Raw genomic sequence first — 21,477 nt, 5'->3', positions numbered from 1 at the left:
CCTCCCTTTTTGTATTCCACTTCTATTACTTGTTTCAGCAATTCCTTTCCATCTTTCTCTATTTTTATCATTATGAATATCTTAACATATTTTTTACCTTATTTTCCATTAATACTGAAATACTTATTTATATTTAACTCCTTATAACATTTCTGTTAACAATTTTCTAACACTCATTAAATTTACAATATTTGTATATATAAACTTTAAACTTTCCCAATCTTCTACCACCATCTCTTCTCCTTGGTCTCGGATTCTGACAGTCATTTCCGTCCATTCCATATAGTTCATCAACCTGGAGATCTTCTGTCCGAGGCTCTTAAATCTTTTCCAAGTCCCTTCTGCAGTTTTTCTTCATATTCTTTGGTGCTGAAGATGCTGAAGTGCAGGTCTTGGGGGGGGGGCCGACCCAACCATGCCCCCATTCCCTCTCGACAGGCCAACCAACTCTCCACAGCTAAAACCAATGTCCGTACAATATCTCAAATCATGTTTCAAGGCTCCTCCAGATCCAAAGGCCCCCAAAACTCCAATCGCCTCCTGACCCAGATTCAGGACCCAAAGGTCAGTAAATCTCTGCATGAAAGAGTCTATCCAACCTTCCTTCTCCAATCCAAGCAGGGCTCCAATCTTCAAATTCTGACTTTTTCTATATTCATTCATAAACGGCCTCCACTTATAGTCCTCAATTTGCCTCTGTAGGACTGGGGCTTCCACTTGTGTTATTTTAGGTTCAACAACACCAACATTCTCCTTCGTCTTCACCCCAGTTTGTCCTGTCAAAGTAGGTTCCTGTGTCAAATCCTGAACAATTTCTGTATTAATGATCACTTTTTGTCCCAAATTAATCACTTTTTCTCCCAAGTTCTCGAGTCTCTAGCACTCTAAGTGCTTTGCTGTGCTGACTCAGTTGGTATCTGGACTTATTACAGGTTCTGTTGGCCCTTGTGTTTGTTTCTCTGAGTCTGGTTCACCCTGTGGCCTATTTTTTTGTGAGGAGCTGCTTTAGGGTAGGAGACTACAGTGGTACCTCGGGTTAAGTACTTAATTCATTCCAGAGGTCCGTACTTAATCTGAAACTGTTCTTAACCTGAAGCACCACCTTAGCTAATGGGGCCTCCCGCTGCTGCCGCGCCGCTAGAGCACAATTTCTGTTCTCATCCTGAAGCAAAGTTCTTAACCTGAAGCACTATTTCTGGGATAGCGGAGTCTTTAACCTGAAGCGTATGTAACCTGAAGCGTATGTAACCCGAGGTACCACTGTATCTAGAAACCAAGCCTTACAAGGAACGGTTGAAGGAGCTGGGTATGTTTAGCATGGAAAAGAGGAGACTGGGAGGAGAGATGATAGCCATCTTCAAATGTCTCAAGGGCTGTCACATGGAGAAATCTTGTTTTCTCCCACCCCAGAAGGTACCAATGGCTTCAAATGACAAGAAAGGAGATTCCAACTAAACACCAGGAAGAACTTTCTGACAGTGAGAGCTGTTCGACAGTGGAATGGACTCCCTCAGAAGGTGGTGGGCTCTCCTTCCTTGGAGGTTTTCAAGCAGAGGTTGGATGCTTTACCTGAGATTCCTGCTTCACAGTGGGTTGCACTAGATGACCCCAGAGCCCCTTCCAACTCTACAATTCTATGATTCTACCTGTAGACAAGAACAGTTTTTACCACCCATAGAGTATGAAAGAGATATCACTTTTTCCAGCTTGTGTTTTGAGTGGTATTGACTGGAAGCTAAAGGGGACAATAAGTGGTGTATATTTTATTTATTTATTTATTTATTTATTTATTTATTTATTTATTTACTTACTTACTAATTTAATTTAATTTAATTTAATTTAATTTAATTTAATTTAATTTATTTATTTATTTAATTTTATTTATACCCTGCCCTCCCCGGCCACCCTCAGGGTGGCTAACATCAGGTATAAAAACAACTGATTAAAATACAACTTAAAAACAAGATTAAAATGCTACTTAAAATGCAGCCTTATTTCAGTGGAAGCCCAGATCAAAAACTGTTTGGGGGGAGAAAACGTCAAATCTTCACCAAGGCCAACTATCCAGACAGGTCCTACGTGTGCCCAGAAAAGCCAGAGAAATCCCCAAATAGGGGTTCCATCACAGAAGGAAAAGGAAAGAGGGGGAGGGGATCAGGCTGGTCCCAAGCCAAAGGCCAGGCGGAACAACTCTGTCTTACAGGCACTGCAGAAAGAAATCAGATCCTGCAGGGCCCTGGTCTCATGAGGCAGAGCGTTCTTTCATTTTATCTTCTGGATCCGTCCTGTAGTAGATCCCTCCTTGGGATTAGACTGGTCTTGCTGATCTAGGGAAAGGCAGGTTCAGTTCTCCATGGGTGAGTGGGGCACCCTGTGACTTCTCCACCAATGCCTGCCTTCCAGCTGTGCGGTGGCAAGCCCTGGCCTTTGCAAATCAGCCTCTGCAAATGTAAATTGCAGCTGGTTAGGAAAAATGGAGAAGGAGAAACACTGTAGGTAAGTGGCAGAGTGTCTGTCCCAGGTCCAATCCCTGGCATCTTCAGGTAGGGCTGGAAAAACCCACTGTCTGATACCCTAGAGAGTTGCTACTAGTCAGTGCAGTCAATGCTGAGCTAAATGACTCAACCTAAGGCAGCCTCCTATGTGATGTGGATCACAGATTTTATCGGCTGCATCCTTTCACTGCATCTTTTCTCTTCTCCATCACCCGGATGTCATATCGGTACCCATTGGCATGTTGCTGAGACACTTTGTGGGTTGGTGGATTTCCCACAACCTGATGGGCCTGCAATAATAAACAAAAGGTTGTTGTTGTTTTTTTACACTGGTGCTAAACTGCAAATATACCGTATTGTATTTTTCCATGTATAAGACTATATTTTTTCCTAAATTTTTGAAGTTTAAAATAAGGGGTTGTCTTATACACAGATAGCGCACGGTGCATTTTCTTAATTTTGAGTCACGAAAAATAGGGGGCATCTTATACAGTGGTACCTCGGATTACATACGCTTCAGGTTACATACGCTTCAGGTTACAGACTCCGCCAACCCAGAAATATTACCTTGGGTTAAGAACTTTGCTTCAGGATGAGAACTGAAATCGTGCAGTGGTGCTGCTTCAGGTTAAGAACAGTTTCAGGTTAAAAACAGACCTCCGGAACGATTAAGTACTTAACCCGAGGTACCACTGTACATGGAAAAATACGGCAAAATAGCCTATTGCTGACTCAATAGTTTTTGTGTTAAAAAAGAGAGAGAGGAAGCCAGCAGATGATTGCCAACTAGTTTCCCAAGTGCAATAAAAAAAAAAAACCACCAAGATTCTACCTGCAAGAAGGGTGCATTTAGAGGTGATAAAAATTTCATGGAGCTAAATGTGTTCTCCCAGGCAAAAGCAGAGCTAAATCCTATCCTTTGAGTTTTCGTGTCTTCCGTTAAACTCTACATCATTAGCTCTTTGTAATCCGTACAATCCAATCCCAGGAGAGTGGCAGGGAACTAAATGTCTTGTGTTTACTTACAAAATAAAAGCCTTCTGCTTCTACTGGAATGAGTATCACTTAATGCAGGCGCTGGGTTGCATCACAGGCTAGGTGAGCAGATACATGGCTGAAAGTGGGGGGCAGTGTAGGCTCAATTTTCCCCCGAGACAGAATAAGGAAGCAGGCCAGATTCATGTTAATGGGTAATTCTTTGGAGAAGGCTTAGAATTGTAGAATTGTGGAGTTGGAAAGTATCTGGTCATCTAGTCCAACCCCCCTGCAATACAGGGAACACGGCTCCTTGCACCTCGTTTTTGTGATGTACCGTATTTTTCCGGCTAGAAGACGCCTCCATGTATAAGACGCCTCCTATTTTGGGGGACTCAGATTTAAGAAAATGGGGGGAGATGTCCGCCGTGTATAAGACGCACCCAAATTTTGGACATTATTTTTTAGGGGGGAAACTTAGTCTTATACATGGAAAAAATACAGTATGTTTCCCCATTCTGTGTATTCAATCTATTATAATTCTAGTTCAGCAGAGAGAGGGCCTTCTCGGTAGTGGCGCCTGCCCTGTGGAACGCCCTCCCACCAGATGTCAAGGAAATAAGCAGCTATCTTATTTTTAAAAGACATCTGAAGGGAGCCCTGTTTAGGGAAGCTTTTAATATTTCATGCTGTGTTGTTTTTAACACTTGATTGGGAGCCACCCAGAGCGGCTGGGGAAACTCAGCCATATGGGCGGGGTATAAATATATTATTGTTGTTGTTGTTATTTATTATATTCCAATTCTCCCGTGAGTTTAAATACCGTATTTTTTGCACCATAACACTCACTTTTTAACCACTGATCCAAAATTCACCACCCTGATCATTTTTACTTCTCCCTCTCTTTTTCTTTTTTAAAGCAAAAAACAGAAGATCATAGAATCATAGAATTGTAGAGTTGGGGTACCCCAAGGGTCATCTAGTCCAACCCCCTGCAATGCAGGAATCCCAACTAAAGCATCCATCCAACCTCTACTTAAAGACCTCCAAGGAAGGAGAGGCCACAACCTCCTAAGGGAGACCGTTCCACTGTCAAATGGTGGGTCTCCTGCCCCTTTCTCATCTCATTGCACACTGAGAGAGCACCCTACAGTGAACCCAACTTTTTTTGTGTGCTGCTTATTTTAAGAGATTCAAGGAAGATTGGGAGAACTCAAGCTCAATGTTCATGTCTGTTCTAGCAAACCATGGTTTACCTGACCTGGAACATCAGTTCTAAAGTGGGCCAGCATACAGTGGCTATGTGTCCTTCCTTACAGATATTAGTCCTCTGTTTGAAGAGTTGCCAGAGGACAGCCCTCCGTTTGATGGAGCAATTCATTTAAAGGACTAGCATGCCAAGTCCAGATTAAAAATAAAGAACTCTGAGAAGGGAGAGGAAGAAAGGCCTTAAACTGCCCGTCAACAGTTAGTACCTGGGCAGCGGATGGAGCAGCACACATGCCATATTATGGGATGTTTCGTATTTGTATTTAACTTCTAGTCAACATTTATAAATTTGTGTGTACACCCATAAATTAGCACTTGCAAATCTGTGCCCCCCCCTTTTTTGCTGATGTGAATTCATCATATTTATATTTCACAACATGTATATAGTGTTTGATTGGAATACAGCCTACAAAAAGAATAAAACAATAACATTATTGGTGAAGAACCATAAAAATAACTATTTAAGATCTTCAAAAAGATAATTAAATTCACCAAAAAGCTAAAACCAGATTAAACCACATGGCATTTTCTACATGCCTAATCAGAAAGGTTTTTACCAGGTACTAAACAGAGTACCGTGAAGGTGCTGAACTCATTTCATTAGGCAGGGAGTTCCAAAGATGGCTGTCTATGTGCAGGGTGCCAACTTGAATAAAATATGGGGGAGCAGGTAAGCCCTGCCCCACATAATCAATCACATGATGCTTTGCACGAACACTATTTGAATGGCAATGCCTATCAATTTTAGGTGGCTCGGCTCCCTCAAATATTTTATTGGGAGGGTGAAGACCCCTTGGCCCCTAGGGGTTGCTCCTATGTCTATGTGGGGTAGGAACTCTTCCGCAGGGCCTGTAAGGCAGAGCTATTCCGCCTGGCTTTCAATTTGAACTTAGCCTGATCTTTTATTCCCCTTCCTCCCCTCCCCTCCCCTTTTTATGAAGATTACCAGCTCTGGGATCCCACAGCTAATTCTCCCCTGGTCTCCTCGCTGGCCCAAATAGGACTAATTTAGCCAGCTAGCCCTGGTGATCATCTAATGTTTATTGGATGGATTTCCCCCCTAAATTGATTTTTGAATTCTGAATTTATTGTTATTCACGTTTTATGTTGTTTTTTGTTGCATCAATTAAGTGTTTTAAATTTGTTGTTAGCTGCCCTGAGCCCGGTTTTCTGAACCGGGAAGGGCGGGGTATAAATAAAAAAATATTATTATTATTATTATTTATTATTAAATATTTGGGTCTGGCTGTTAGCTTGGTAGAATGAATGCTTCATAAAGGATTGATTCAGAAATGCACAGCTATGGAAAGGCTGTGTTCTTCCGCACACTTCTTGAATACAACATGCGGCACATGAGCGAACTCGCTGGACTGCTCAATTCATCACCTGGGATGCCTTCCCCCAATTCGACACCCGCCCTCCCTTCACAGAGCAAGCAATTAAAAATGATGAGGGTAAAGGGTTAAACCGAAAACTCCTGCTAATGAAGGTACTATGCCCACTTTCTCTCTGGTGGGCATTTGATGCGCCTTCTGGCATAAGCTTCTGATAAGCATCAGTGAAGCGTTCCACAGGCTGATACGCACATATATTTTTAAACACGGTTTCCCCTCTCCCCAACCCCCATGTAAAATTGATAAAATGCAAAGCTCTGCTGTTTATCTCGAACCCTGATTACAGACGCCGCAGCCTTTGAACACTAACTGTCTACAGTGGTTCGTGAGACTTTAGGCTGGTCAAAGGAACGTAGATCTGAGTCTGGGGAGATCTGAGCTTTGAGTAAAGGCAGCCATATCCCACCCCACCCCCCACCCCCTTTCTTCTTTAATTCAAAAGTTGCTTCCCTTGCAAATTGCAGCCATTCTCAGCTTTCTAAATAGAATTATGCCGCTGTAAAAGGTCCTTGTAGGTCATGCAGTCCAATCTCCTGTCCGGCGCAAGAGTGAGAGCGCAGGATGTGAACACAACATCCCCTAAAGCCAGGAGGAAAGTAATTTCACCAGCGTCCTGTGATTTAGAAGAAGAGTTTACACCCATTAAGATTGATTGCTAGCTTTCTTTTCAAGGCAAGCTATTCTGCTTATTACAAGTGGGGCTTTAGCTCATAAGAAGCAGTGTCTACACCAGGTAATAATAAATAATAAATAATATTTTTTTATTTATACCCCGCCCTTCCCGGTTCAAAAAACCAGGCTCAGGGTGGCTAACAACAAATTTAAAACACTTCATAGAATCATAGAATCACAGAGTTGGAAGAGACCACAAGGGCCATCGAGTCCAACTTAATTGATGCAACAGAAAGCAGCTTAAAATACAATATGAAACGCGAATAACAATAAATTCAGAATTCAAAAATCAGTTTAGGGGGGAAATCCATCCAATAAACATTAGATGATCACCAGGGCTAGCTGGCTAAATTAGTCCTATTTGGGCCAGCGAGACGACCAGGGGAGAATTAGCTGTGGGATCCCAGAGCGGGCAATCTTCATAAAAAGGGGAGGGGAATAAAAGATCAGGCTAAGTTCAAATTGAAAGCCAGGCGGAATAGCTCTGTCTTACAGGCCCTGTGGAAGGAAGTTAAATCCTGCAGGGCCCTGGTCTCATGGGACAGAGCATGACAGAGCAGGGCCCTGGTCTCATGGGACAAACGTCTCAGCTCCTGCTCTGCAAAATGAGCATGAATGTTCTCAGTTGCTGCAAGGCAGCATTTCGAAGTAAGTGAAGCAATGCACATTGCTATCTAAAGAGGGAGCCCCCCTCCTTCAGACCGCAGAGTCTAGAATTAAGTTTAAAATTACCTAATTGCACAAATGTCACAGCAGGGATCAGACCCAAAGTTCCTTGCACCTGAGCACTATCCCAGTCATAAGAGAGATACCTGGCTCCTGTTGCCAGAATCCAAGCCTCAAACTTGGATCCATCTGTCAGTTTTGGTTACCCTCTGTTTCTCGTTTTTTGCAATCTTACGTTTAGCTCCTCCGATTCGAAAACTTTTTAAAAAGCCCTCATTGAAAGTTGTGTGCATTTGCCTGTTTATTTCCCCCAACATATGCATTTGTGCAAGCATCGTCCCCTGATATGATGCATTCTGACATTATTTTCACAAAGACACTGTGTGTGTGTGTGTGTGTGTGTGTGTGTGCGTGCACACGCATTCACGCACACATGCACAATTTCCCCTAGCATATGGCATTTTTGTACACATTGTTGTTCTCGCTGGAGAACTGTGTTGCAAACTTCCAAGTGCAACTCCTGATGGGCAGGTGCATGTTGGTGCATTTATTGATTGGGAAAATCCAAATTAGATAGGTTCATACTAAAATGCAAACTGAACCAAAATGCAAACTCCCCCATCTCTATTTGAGTCTGCGACACCTTGCAAAGATATAGAAAAAGAGCCAGACCAGGTTTGGGTAAAATCCCTTGTTGCTTTTGTTTGTTTGTTTGGTTTGCAATATAATTTGGAATATCTCCAAGAGCAGGTTGTCAACTCTTGCATCCTCTACTGCGTACCCTCCAAGAGTCCTGATTTTCCAGTGACAGTCCCAGAATTATGAAAGCCACCCCGGCTTCTGATATGATCCCAGAGTGTCCCTGTTTCCCAGCCAGTGCTGCTGCCGCCGAGCCCCCCAGGAGGACGAACCGGCGCTTCTCCTGAGCAATAGCAGCTGCAATCTTGTTGCCTCTCCATGGCCGCTGCTGGCCTCCTTCCTTGGGCAGCTTGTACTGGCTGCTGGAGAGCAGGTGAAGAAGAGGAGAAGCTGTCGTCACTGTGACCCAGCCCCCCATGATGTGCTAATTCTGAGGGGCAGGAAGAGGACAGGGCTGCCCTGGGCAGGAAGAAAGGGGGAGCAGAGTTCAAGGAGTCTTCATTAAAAAAGAAAATGCTTTGTGCATCTGCATCTAATCTTGCCCCTTTCTAAAATGTATTTATCAGTGTCCTTTTTTTCTTTCTTTTTGTAAACCTACCAGTGTGGTAGAGCCAGTGTGGGGTAGTGGTTAAGAGCGGTAGACTCGTAATTTGGTGAACCGGGTTCGCATCCCCGCTCCTCCACATGCAGCTGCTGGGTGACCTTGGGCTAGTCACACTTCTTTGAAGTCTCTCAGCCCCACTCACCTCACAGAGCGTTGTTGTGGGGGAGGAAGGGAAAGGAGAATGTTAGCCGCTTTGAGACTCCTTCTGGTAGTGATAAAGCGGGATATCAAATCCAAACTCTTCTCTTCTTCGTCTACCATAAAATTAAAGAAAATCAGGATTACGGGGTAGGATGGCAGAGGGTGTGTGTGCTGTGTCCCATTGGTGAAGTGGTGGTAGGAACTCACCCTTCTTCTGACAGGAGATGCTCTGGGACAGGGGCAAAAAATGGGGCATCAAGGAGGGTCAGTTGTGAGGGTGTGAGAGTTGTCCCTATTTTCGTCTGAGGTATGTAGGAGGGCATGCTGGGGAACCAGTAGCCTCCCAAATGTCATTGAAATCCAACTCCCTTCAGCTCCAGACAGCAAGGCTAATGGTTTGGGGTGATGGGAGATGTAACCCAGCCACAACCTGTGGACCACAAATTCTCCAGCCCTGCCCTCCTGCAATCCCTTTTCCCTCCCTCCGGACACCTGAAACAGCATCCCTGCCCATAAGATGCCCTTGGTGGCTTCTCTTGTCCTGCCTCCTGACAAGGGAAGCCCTGTACCAACCAAGGGCCTCAGCTTGTTTCTAAAAGGAGAGCTGATTTCTCTCCTGGCTTCCCCTGTCCTTAGCCAGCTGTTATTGGTTGTTTTAAACTAATAGAAATAATTAGCAAATCACAGAGGGCCTTTTGTCTTCGAGGCAGTCATTTTCAGATAATGGAGCACAGAAATCAACATGGTGACACAAGACTCAAGAGCAGCATATTGGAGCAACCTGCTATGGCTTAAGCAGATGTTTAAGTATTTTCAGTATCGCTAAAGTGTATATATACAGTGGTACCTTGGTTCTCAAACTTAATCCATTCCGGAAGTCCGTTCCAAAACCAAAGCATTCCAAACCAAGGCGCACTTTCCCATAGAAAGCAATGCAAAACGGATTAATCCGTTCCAGACTTTTGAAAACAACCCTTAAACAGCAATTTAACATGAACTTTACTCTCTAACGAGACCATTGATCCATAAAATAAAAGCAATAATCAATGTACTGTGCTATAAAACAAATAAGACAGTATTGTAGATGATGGAAATTAAAATTATTATTATTTTCTTACTTGCTCTGATGATGGTCATTGTTTGGAGAGAGGGATTTTATCCATTTCTGCAGTCACAATCAATCGATCCGCTGAACTGGGTTCCACACAGTCACAAAAACAAATTAACCGAAAAGCCTCAAAAACAAAAACGCAAAATAAATAGCAAATCCAAAAGCGCCAAATACAGTGGTTCCTTGGTTCTCAAACTTAAGCCATTCTAGAAGTCTGTTTGACTTTCGAAACGTTCGAAAACCAAGGTGCAGGCTCCCCTGAAACAATAGCCCAAAACCACATTGGACGTTTGGCTTAAAAAAAAAAACAACCACTGTTGAAAACCGTAACACTTACTTCCGGGTTTTCGGTGTTTGGGAACCAAAGCATTTGAGAACCAAGGCACCACTGTATTTAACACTGTGCATCTACTGCTGTTGTTAATATGAAAATGGACTCTACATATAGACAGCTCTTCCATATATTTAGGAATCTGATGAGGACCCCTGACAATGTGATGGAGGCCTGCACATATTCAGAGGTCCATACATACTTTACCGGACTGTTGTAAGGATTGTAAGATAACATATAACTTGGAGACTTTAATGTTCCCAAGCATCTGAACAGTGTTCTAAAGTTGCTCTTTTAAGCAGAATCTGCAACAAAATGCTGCAGTGTGTATCCTCACCTAACAGGAGCACTCCTGTTTAAGGTTCCAGCCAGCTATCCATGCTCCCTACCCCCCCCCCCAGTATACTCCATTTCACCTACCCTCCAGTTTTCTTTTCCAACTGACACTCAAAATTATGTGGCTGCTGGACATGTTGGATCCTAATTGGGCTATTTTTTATTATTGTTGTTGTGGAGTGTTGTGTTTTTAGTCCAATCCTGTTGGTGCTGTTGGAGGGAGTGACAAATGATGCTACAAGAGTCAGGGAGCCCTTCTCATGCACATGTGAATCAGCACCCCAAAATCTACAGGGAATTGGTCCTTTCCCTCCACAGCTGATCTTCGAAGCTTTTGAGTGCAGTCGGGAAACCCAGCGCTTTGATTTTTGCAACCTGTGTTTAAAATAGTCCAAAGAAATGACAGACAAGTTTAATGGCAACATACCGTTTCCTGAATGTCCCGGTTTAGAAAGGGGTCCAAAAATGCCTATTTCACCTAGTCCATAGAAACCAATCTTTTCCTCTCTCCCCCGCCCCCCCCGCCCAGCGTCAGAGGTGGGAGGCATTGATTGTGGGGGCGGAAATGTCAAGACTCAGATGCTTTGCACGTCGCAGGTGTACGAGATCATTTTCACATGCCAAATGGCAATAAAAAGGTGAAAGCAAAGGCTGCAGTGGGGTGGAATTCGCTTCACGGAACAAAACAGCGAAGCACCTTTTCCCCTCCTGGGTTTTTGGAGTAAACTGTAATTAAATTGAGCAAGCTGTGACAGTGAAATTGCTTAAAACCTAATTCTCCCACAGTAATTGCATAGATACCCCCACTAACAACCACCCCACAAAAAAACCTAGGACATTATCCATCGTTGTTTATCAGTCAAATGTGACACTTGCTCTTGGCTTGGCTTGTCATTTCCACCCCTCTGTAGGTGACAGTTCCAAAGGCATCTGCCTACCAAATAAATGAATGAATGTTCGTATCTACAGATATTTCAATGTGTTCAAGCAAATAGGCTGTGGGAGATTATCTTCTTCAGCACAAAAAAACTGGGTTCTTCTCACCCATTCTAAGAGGAGTACAATCCACTTCATTAAAGTGGACTTGCTTTACTCCACCCTCGTAAATATTTGCAAGGTGGGGGGGGGAGAGATGCTGGAGGAGCCTAGGAACAGCAGTAAGAAGTATTTCGAATTACTGATAGGTTTTTAACATCACGAGAGTGCATAGCTTTCTGCAACCTGCGAGTGCACGCCGGGAGAGACTAATGGTGGCATGAAATGACAGCAATATAAAACGTTCAGAAATGCACGCTCTGAAGTAAGCATCCCAACGATGCTGGCAGCAGACAAGAAAAAGAAAGACCTGGGACTTTGTTCTCTGTCTCCACACACACACACACCTTGAGCAAATGAAAAGGTCTCTGCTTGGTGCCAGAAAATGGTGGGCTAAACACAAAAGGAGATCTCCAACAGTGACCATCTGCTGATGGAAGAGAATCCATATCCAGAAGGGAATAAAAGCAATTTGCAGCAATGCCCCCTGCAGCAACCCACACTCTCCCTAAACTTGCTTCAGAGGGTTCCTCAACCCTCTGGAGTAGGATTAAAGGGGTACAGTTTTGATGAAAGGGTAGCGAAAATACAGCTGAGAAGCTCAAATCACATATATGACTGGCACACGTTCTTGGAAATTAAACCCAATGTCCAGATTTTAATATTCAAAAAACTTTTCTTGCAGAAACTTATAGGTGAATTAAAACATAATATTTACATGCTTCTCCAAGCATGAGCTCACTGTCTCTTCTTTTAACTTCCAAACAACTGTATTTTCCTCTCTTTCCGGAGCTCAGCACTTTCACCCTTCTGTATCTCAATTATATGTGTTACAGCTCCTATGAGATATTTCCATTTTTACCTTCTCCGACAGCTTTGCTCTCTTTCTTTCAGGCAGAGAAGGAGCACTCCAACACTCAATTCAACTTAGCAGTGTTCACAGTGGATTTTTAAAGACAGTCATCTTGCTTCACATAAGTCTCTCCTTCACTAGATACCTCCCATGTGACTAACCTTAGCCAATCCCATGAGAACTCTCTAGAATTCAGTTACCAACCGATCAGATTTAAACACATAGTAATACATAGAAGCACTAACCATTTCAATGAATTAAATTCCAGTACTTAACATACAGAGCACTGTGGGGGGTGGGGCGAGTAGCTGAAAATTATCCCCCTCCCTCTGTGGGTTAAACCACAGAGCCTAGGGCTTGCCGATCGGAAGGTCGGCGGTTCAAATCCCTGTGACGGGGTGAGCTCCCGTTGCTCGGTCCCTGCTCCTGCCAACCTAGCAATTCGAAAGCATGTCAAAGTGCAAGTAGATCAATAGATACCACTCCGGTAGGAAGGTAAACGGCGTTTCCGTGCACTGCTCTGGTTCACCAGAAGTGGCTTAGTCATGCTGGCCACATGACCCAGAAGCTGTACGCCAGCTCCCTCAGCCAATAAAGCGAGATGAGCGCCGCAACCCCAGAGTCGGCCACGACTGGACCTAATGGTCAGGGGTCCCTTTACCTTTACTCTTATGCTGCTGTGTTTCCTTCTAGCAGGTGAAAGTTGCCATCAGATGCCATCCATACCATATAGACTCCCAAACAGAGAACCAGTCAAAAACAGCTAGACTCAACCTCTGGACCCTAGTTGAGGGTGGGGCAAATGAAATGAGGCCTTGTCCCATGGAAAATGCTTCTCCAGCAATGCTCATGACTTTAGAAACTGTTGTCTGTTCCTGCTCTTAGTCTAGAAGATATCACTTATGTCTGCCATTAAAATGAGCCAGAAGAGAGTAATTTAAAAATATATGCGCTAGTCTGTGTCTAGTCTTCACTCAATGCATCTGCAAATCAAATGCCAAAACTATCTTTTAACTATCGCTAGAGACCTAGTCTACTCACACCAAACTACTGGTTGCAGCAAGGCTTATTTAAAAGAAAAGGGGGGGGGAGTCAAGGTAAAAACAAAACAAAAGTATAACATTAAAATATTACAGTATCGAATATATACAAAAAATATTCAGACTGAGCCCCCAAACTATGTATAAATCATTGAAGCAAGCTGAAGCTGCAAATCATCTTGAAACTGTCCATTTGAGAGTAAATGTTTTAAAAACAAGTTATTCTCTTGGATGTTACCAGGCAGTTTTGCAAGTCAAAGTGAACCTGTGAGATGGCTTTCAGGGTAAAAAATGGTGGATTAAAAAAGATATTAGCCAAATGCATTTAACCCCAGTACCTTAGATGCCTCCAGGGTTCAAATCCAGAGCAGCATACATTAACATAAGTATTAGGGTTTGCTGACTAATATATCTTGATTGACTGACCAACATTTATATAAGTCCTCTTTGGGCATCGTGGCAAACATGAATACAATCCTATGGGCTGGGAGAGTGGAGCTGAACCCATTGTTTCCACCACATCTATTTCATGCCTGACAGCCGAGTCCCACCATGGTCCATGAGTGGAAGAGCCAAAGCAGGTTCTCTGCTCATGCTCTCCATACAATTTAGATGCCCACATGATTGGGCTTCTAAATTGCATAGGGAGTCTACATACATACCTGAACCTGCTATGGGCCTTTGGCCTATGTATATGGAGTGGCAGCAGGGCCAGACCGTTGCACATTCTCCCTAACACACTTAGAATCCCTTGAGGGCACTGGATGCCTGAATGTGGCTATTTTGCCACCATTATAGATATACAGATGGAACGCGGTTGGCACTGTAGGTTAAACCACAGAGCCTAGGACTTGCCAATCAGAAGGTTGGCGGTTCGAATCCCCACGACGGGGTGAGCTCCCGTTGCTCGGTCCCTGCTCCTACCCAATAATAATAATAATAATAATAATAATAATAATAATAATAATAATTTATTTATACCCCGCCCATCTGGCTGGGTTTCCCCAGCCACTCTGGGCGGCTTCCAACTGAATATTAAAAACAATACAGCATTAGACATTAAAAACTTCCACCTAGCAGTTTGAAAGCACATCAAAGTGCAAGTAGATAAATAGGTACCACTCCAGCGGGAAGGTATACGGTGTTTCTGTGCGCTGCTCTGGTTCGCCAGAAGCGGCTTAGTCATTCTGGCCACGTGACCCGGAAGCTGTACGCCGGCTCCCTCGGCCAATAAAGCGAGATGAGCACCACAACCCCAGAGTCGGCCACGACTGGACCTAATGGTCAGGGGTCCCTTTACTTTACCTTTATATACAGATATATGCAGATATATGCAGAGAAAGAGAAGGGGGGTGGCAAATATAAAACCTCATCTTCTGCTCATTGGACTAATTGTGAACAGGGTCCTGTAGGTCTGACTCTGTCATTTTAAGGTAAGCTTCCACTCGCCACCTATCTGCCATAGAAAGCTTTGCCCTTACCCTGCTTTACATGAGAGGGAGTGCATCATAGCCCTAGCAGTAGCACTGGATGAAGACTACCTCACATAATGGTTCTAAGGATAAAATATAAAGTTTCTTTCCCACCCCCATCAAGGAGCTGTCAACAAGGCAGGTCATCCACAGGGCAGGCACACACACACAGAAGGCACAGAATGCAATTAGCTGTTCATTAGCAGAAAAACAACAAAACAGCAATGTCCCTGGTTTGTGCTAACTCAGTGTAGGTGTTGCTGAAACTTAGCCCTAGGCATGTCTTTCCCCTCCAGTCTCTCCTTCTGGATCCCTCCCAAGCAGACGAAGGCTGTGTTGAGGAGGTGGGCTCCTCCTTTGGACCTTTCTGGCACGTTGCTCAGCATGCAGGATCCTCCTTGAGCCGGGAGTCGGAAGGGGAGGTGGCGGCAGGACTGGGACTGTCTGTGTGCACTCTGTGACTTTCAGCTTCTAATCCTATCCTGGACTCTCCTTGATCACTTGTCTCCTATTTCTATCAGCTCCTAGCTCTTCCCTTCTGCTGCCTAGTGTTCCACCACTCTCCAGGTTCTAAGGTGTCATCTTCAGAGTCCTCCCCACGGAGCTCTTGGGCTGGTGGCTCCCATTGTTTCTCATCCAGCCTGTTGCTGACACACACACCTCCCCACCATCTGTTGAGGCCTCTGTTGTTGTTTTTTCAATTAACGAGCTATTAAAACACAATTGTAGTTTCTACAGTATGAACACACTTATCGGATGGCATTTACTTAAGCTGCATTTCCTTAGTACGTATCGTGTCATAGTGTCTCAAATCTCTTTCATAAGGAAAGGCAAGATGGCTGTCAAGCAGACTGACAGTGTATGTCTGAGTTGGAGAGAAGGATTCGGTTTCAGTGGAGCGTTTTAATTGTCGTCCAACCCAAAAGTAAAAAAATAAAATCTGTTAACGGAATGATTATGGACATTTAAGTTGCCATTAAGGCATGCGTAAGCATCCCATAGACTAGGTAGATAGCTGTAGGCTTCACAAAATGACAGACCAGCCATGTGGCTAATTGCTTCTCATCATATTCAGTGGATAATGGAGGCAAGAGAGGAATCCACTCATAGCAGTGGGGATCGACTGCCTCTCAGATGTAATGAAACTTTAGAAAGGACTTTTTTAGAAATAGCCACTAGCAGTTTCTCTGGGAATGGTAGTAAAGTTCAAGAGCTTTCTTGAAAGGTCAAATACACCGTTATATAATTTCCTTGATGTTTCTTTGAGAACGTCAAGCACACTGTCAGAAATGGCCTGACATCCAGCCACTGTCCTTTTATGGGGTTTTGTTTCCCATCTGAACTCTCTCGTCCTCCTTTTCCTTTCTCCCTTCAGCTCTCTCCCCCAACCTCCTCTTTATGTGAAGTTGCTGATCAGAGATCTGCCTTACCCTTTCTCCCAAAAGAACATATTTCAGCATAAGTGGCCGCCATGACAACTTTGTCCTCACAATAATTATGGGAATTAGCTTAGGTTGAACCTAAGAAGACACACTGCTGGATAAGTATACATAAGAAAAGTCTGCAGGATCAGGCCAGAGGCCAATCTAGTGCAAGATCCTGTTCTCATAGGAGCCAGCCAGATGCCCATGAAGAGCCCAAAAGCTGCACACTGAAACATGGAAGTTAGGCTGGCTCCAGATGTGATGATTAAAAGAGGGGTCTATCATTGAGAATGGCAGCCCACTGCTGCGTCCTCTCCCTTCCCTCCTCACATAAGAACATAAGAATAGCATGTTGGATCCAGGCCAATGGCCCATCTATTTATTTATTTATAAATGATATTTATTCCTTTTTCAAAATTTCCAACACTACAAACAAAAAGAGAAAGAAAAAAAGGAAAAACAATACGAATACAATACAAAAACGCTACATGGACTAACAAATCAAGCAAAAACAAACAAAAACAATTCAAAAACATCTCAAACATTTTCAATATCTTATATTTCATTCACTTATTTCCAGCGACTTCCTCACACCTCCCTTTTTGTATTCCACTTCTTTTATTTGTTTCAGCAATTCCTTTCCATCTTACTCTGTTTTCTCTTCTATAATTATCTTAACACATTCTTGCCATACTTTCCCTTTAATTTTCTATTAATCTATTTATACTTAATTCCTTATGACATTTCTACTAAAGCCATGTAATTTCATTCCAACATTTTTCTAACATTCCTTAATTTTACAATATTTTTATATATAGTCTTTAAACTTTTTCCAGTCTCCTTCCACCGACTCTTCACCCTGGCCCATCTAAGTCCAGCATCCCATTCTCGCAGTGGCCAACCACATGCCTGGGGAGCAGAACTTGAACACAACAGTCCTCTCCCTTCCTGCGGTTTCCAGCAACTGGTATGTGGAGGCATTGTGGCCTCCAGCTGTGGATTTACAGCATAGCCATCATGGCTAGTAGCCATTGACAGCCTCCATGAATTTGTCTTATCCTCTTCTGCAGCCATCCAAATTGGTGGCCATGACTGCTCCCAGTGGGTGCGAGTTCCAGAGTTTAACTCTGCGCAGTGTGAAGAAGTGCCTTCTCTTATCTGTCCTGACACTTCCAATATCCAGCTTCATTGGTGGTTCCTCACTTCTGGTGTTATGAGAAAGGTCTCATAACTCCCTGGTCCTGAATGGGGTAACTGTGCCCCTGAAGGACCAGGTGTGCAGCCTGGGAGTCATTTTGGACTCACAGCTGTCCATGGAGGTGCAGGTCAATTCTGTGTCCAGGGCGGCTGTCTACCAGCTCCACCTGGTACGCAGACTGAGACCTTACCTGCCTGCAGACTGTCTTGCCAGAGTGGTGCATGCTCTAGTTATCTCCCGCTTGGACTACTGCAATGCGCTCTACGTGGGGCTACCTTTAAAGGTGACCCAGAAACTGCAATTAATCCAGAATGCGGCAGTCATGATTCGCAACTTGGAAGTTTAGATAGCCAATCACGTTGGGAGTGGGAGTAGCCCAGGCCTTCAGAAATGCATATAAGCAGTTGCTTTGCCCCTGTTGTCCAGTTCTGTTAGTTCAGTAAAGGTTCTTGATGTTATCACTGTGTCTTGCCTCGTGGGAACCCACCTATACTTCACTCAGAGTCATATCACTATCTTTTTTGTGAAATGAAGTGTTCCAAACACAGACCTCCCAAGCGCCCCGAAAAAATGGAACATCACATTTTTTCACGTGCGATCTCAGCAGCCATTTTGGGTGCTGTGAAGTTCTAGCCCCTCCCCCCCCCCGTGTTTTTGGTGGCTAGAACTCTGTGCAGGTCATGTGACATGAACGGAAGCACATCCCAGAAGACACGTGTCCCAGTTTCAGATCCAAAAATGTTGGACAGCATGCAAACAATGTAGCTTCTCCTCATAGGTGGTCTTCCTCCTGATCATTTTTGTTTGCCCTTCTAAGTGGTACATGAGCCACCTGAGAGAGCCACCAAGGTAACCTCTTAAGCATTCTAGTTGAGAAGGGATTTGAACCCAGGTTTCCCAGTCTAATTCTCTAACTTTATACCATACTTCCCTGAGCTATGTCATAGCCCTCTTTGCCAATGAAAGCACACCCCAAATGTGTGCAACTGCATTTTCTCGCAACTGTCCTCCTTTTTCTTTTCTTTTTTTCCTCTATTCGCCTCTCCTCTGTCATCATATTTAGAATGCAAGGTCCTCACAGCAGGAACCTATCTTGATTTTGTTGCTGTTGCTTACATTACCCTGATAAGTGCTGCGCACATCGAGGGCATAATGACAGTTTCAATAACCACCATCCCCTCTTTTTGTCTCCTTTTCCCCAGTGAAATTTAGCGGCTGCTCTGAGAGCAAAGGAATCCAATACGAAACCGACAACTTGGACTTCAAGGTGAGGACAGATGGGACTATCTACGCCACCCAACAGGTGCAAATCCCCTCGGAGCAGACAATATTTATGGTGACGGCATGGGACCACCAGGCCGTAGAAAGCTGGGAAACTATGGTCAGGTTACTGGTGGGAGAAAAATCACAACACAAGGGACACAAGGTAAAAATAACAATGATGGCAATTCAGAGAAGGGGAGGGGGGAAATTGCCAATACATTTGTTGGCTTTATGATGCCACAAGACTCTTTTTGTGGCACATTGTTTCAAGCTTTTTTGGGGGCAGCGGGTGGGGGGCTTATTATGGGAATTTCACCACCACCACCTTAATCAGGCCTTGGTGCAAGGTGTTAGTGTTTTTGCCTATAGCCCAGAAAGGCTTGGGGCACTGTGCTCAAAGGACCTTGTACATCATTATAGGCCTCCACAATCTCTAATGGTCAATTAAAATGTGAAGAAACAGTGCATGCTAATATCTTGGCTGGAATGTGGGAATCGTATATTTAAAAGGTCTCCATGTTAACAAGCAATATAGACTCTTCTCCCTAATGTGCTAACTCTCCATGACCTGCAGGATGTTTTAAAATAAATAAATCCCAGAAGCAGATCCTTCACCTGCAGTCTGAAATGGTACAATCCAAGACAGACTGTATCATGTTTGAATCAACCAAGAATGTCCATTTCTAGGCTAGCTAGGCTAGGGGGAAGTGTCTGTAGAGGAAGTGATTATACAATAGAATCAATGAATGGTGGAACGGTTTCCTGCCTCTTTTCTTCCATCAACACCCATTGCCCCTGCATTCATAGTAGACAGCAAACCAAGGGCTACGATGTTTGCTCAATTTCCCAACAGCCTTTGTGGCCAGGAATAAACTCAGGCTGGGGTGAAGGAGGGTGCTATTGCTATTTTTAGTCTTTTGTTTAAGAATCCAGGGCCCTGGATCCATCCCAAAATGGTACCTCATCCTGCTGTTGGCCATCCAAACATTAGAAACAAGGCGGGCGGGAGATGTGAGCAATAAATAAATAAATCAGACCAGGCATGTTTTTCCAAACAGGCACAGCAACACGCAGTAGTGAGACCCTTGTGAATCATTTCGCGGCTGTGAATTCTATCCCCCGTGTGCAGGCTTTCAGGTTAATGTAGCTAAAGGGGGGAATTGACTTTTGAGCTAGGTTCTTCCTTATTCTTAAAAGGCCACTCGATCATCCTTTAGATTGAACTTTGGTGAACTGGGGAGAATTTCTCACCCACTTCCTGCCTTCACGTCCCCTTTTGTGGTGATGTATCGTCCCCTTTGGTTGAGATACAGCCTTCAGACAAATGGGTGGAAAGGGAAGCTTAATTCTCCTCTGCTCCTGGAGCTTCCGCCAAGCCCCTCTTTTCACATTGACTCTGACTCTGCCTGTGTTGCCGACATCTGAATATGTACCTGAGGCTCTTCAGCAGAGAATCCCACGGCAATAAATTTTCCTTCATTGACCCCATTCTTTGGCCCTGTAGCTTCGCAGACGTGCCATTTGCTATTGAAGAAGTAATCCAGACTTCCAACCTGAAGATTTATTATCTAGAGATGGAGGACTGTCAGATTGGAGGGACCGCTTTTGGAAAATTAGCTGCCAGCTCATCCGGACCTTTAGGGAAAGCAATGACTGCATAGGCTCTGGGACAGGGCGGGGGAGGGGGATTTTGTGAAGAAGGACTTAAGGAACAGGTTGTGTTTAGCTTGCGGAAGTGAAGACTTGAGGGGGGTGGGGGGAGCAGGATGGCATAATACTCTAAAATATCTGAAGAGGGCAAAGACTTGTTTTCCGCTAACCCCAGAGGCCAGGTCAGATATAGCAACTTTATGTTATAGACTGTACACCAGTGGGGTGTAGTGGTTAAGAACGGTGGACTCGTAATCTGGTGAACCAGGTTGGCTTCCCCGCTCCTCCACATGCAGCTGCTGGGTGACCTTGGGCTAGTCACACTTCTCTGAAGTCTCTCAGCCCCACTCACCTCACAGAGTGTTTGTTGTGGGGGAGGAAGGGAAAGGAGAATGTTAGCCACTTCGAGACTCCTTAGGGTAGTGATAAAGTGGGATATCAAATCCAAATCCAAACTCTTCTTCACCCACAATAAACACTCTGTGAGGTGAGTGAGGCTGAGAGACTTCAGGGAAGTGTGACTGGCCCAAGGTCACCCAGGAGCTGCATGTGGAGCAGCGGGGATGCGAACCCTGTTCACCAGATTACAAGTCTACCACTCTTAACCACTACACCACACTGGCTGATGGTGCTAATAATGGCAAGGTTGCAGGTTTGATCCCCGTATGAGACAGCGGCATATTCCTGAATTGCAGTGGTTTGGAGTAGATGAATTTCCGGGTCCCTTCCAACTCTACGATTCTATGATTCTATGTGAAACTGAGTCCTTCATAGAGCAACACTGTTTTAATGCTTTTTGCTATTGAACCGGAGTGCCCTATACTCTGCAAATATGAACACATTTCGTTTCAGTATTACAGATCACACTGTCGTCTCGAGTGAGCTATGTAAAATTTCTCCCCGGCGAAG

At 44.2% G+C, this 21,477-nt stretch overlaps 1 protein-coding gene across 8 annotated transcripts in view; it reads left to right on the top strand.

Annotated features, from left to right (window-relative positions):
• CDH4 (cadherin 4) overlaps positions 1 to 21,477 on the top strand; it is an 828,450-nt gene that overhangs the window by 463,406 nt on the left and 343,567 nt on the right. For 3 of the 8 annotated variants that reach the window (XM_081196108.1, XM_081196107.1, XM_081196114.1), the window contains one exon: positions 18,858 to 19,081. In XM_081196108.1, the coding sequence (XP_081052234.1) occupies positions 18,858 to 19,081 (224 nt within the window). Of the gene's footprint in view, positions 1 to 7,401; positions 7,454 to 18,857; positions 19,082 to 21,477 lie in introns of those variants that run through there. The other 5 variants (XM_081196113.1, XM_081196112.1, XM_081196111.1 and 2 more) reach the window with 3 other exon arrangements.

This window comes from Podarcis bocagei (genome assembly GCF_964188305.1).
Source record: "Podarcis bocagei genome assembly, chromosome: 5".
Taxonomy (NCBI): Eukaryota; Metazoa; Chordata; class Lepidosauria; order Squamata; family Lacertidae; genus Podarcis; species Podarcis bocagei.
Note: the sequence above shows the minus strand (reverse complement) of the source record. Positions and strands in the feature narration are given on the sequence as shown.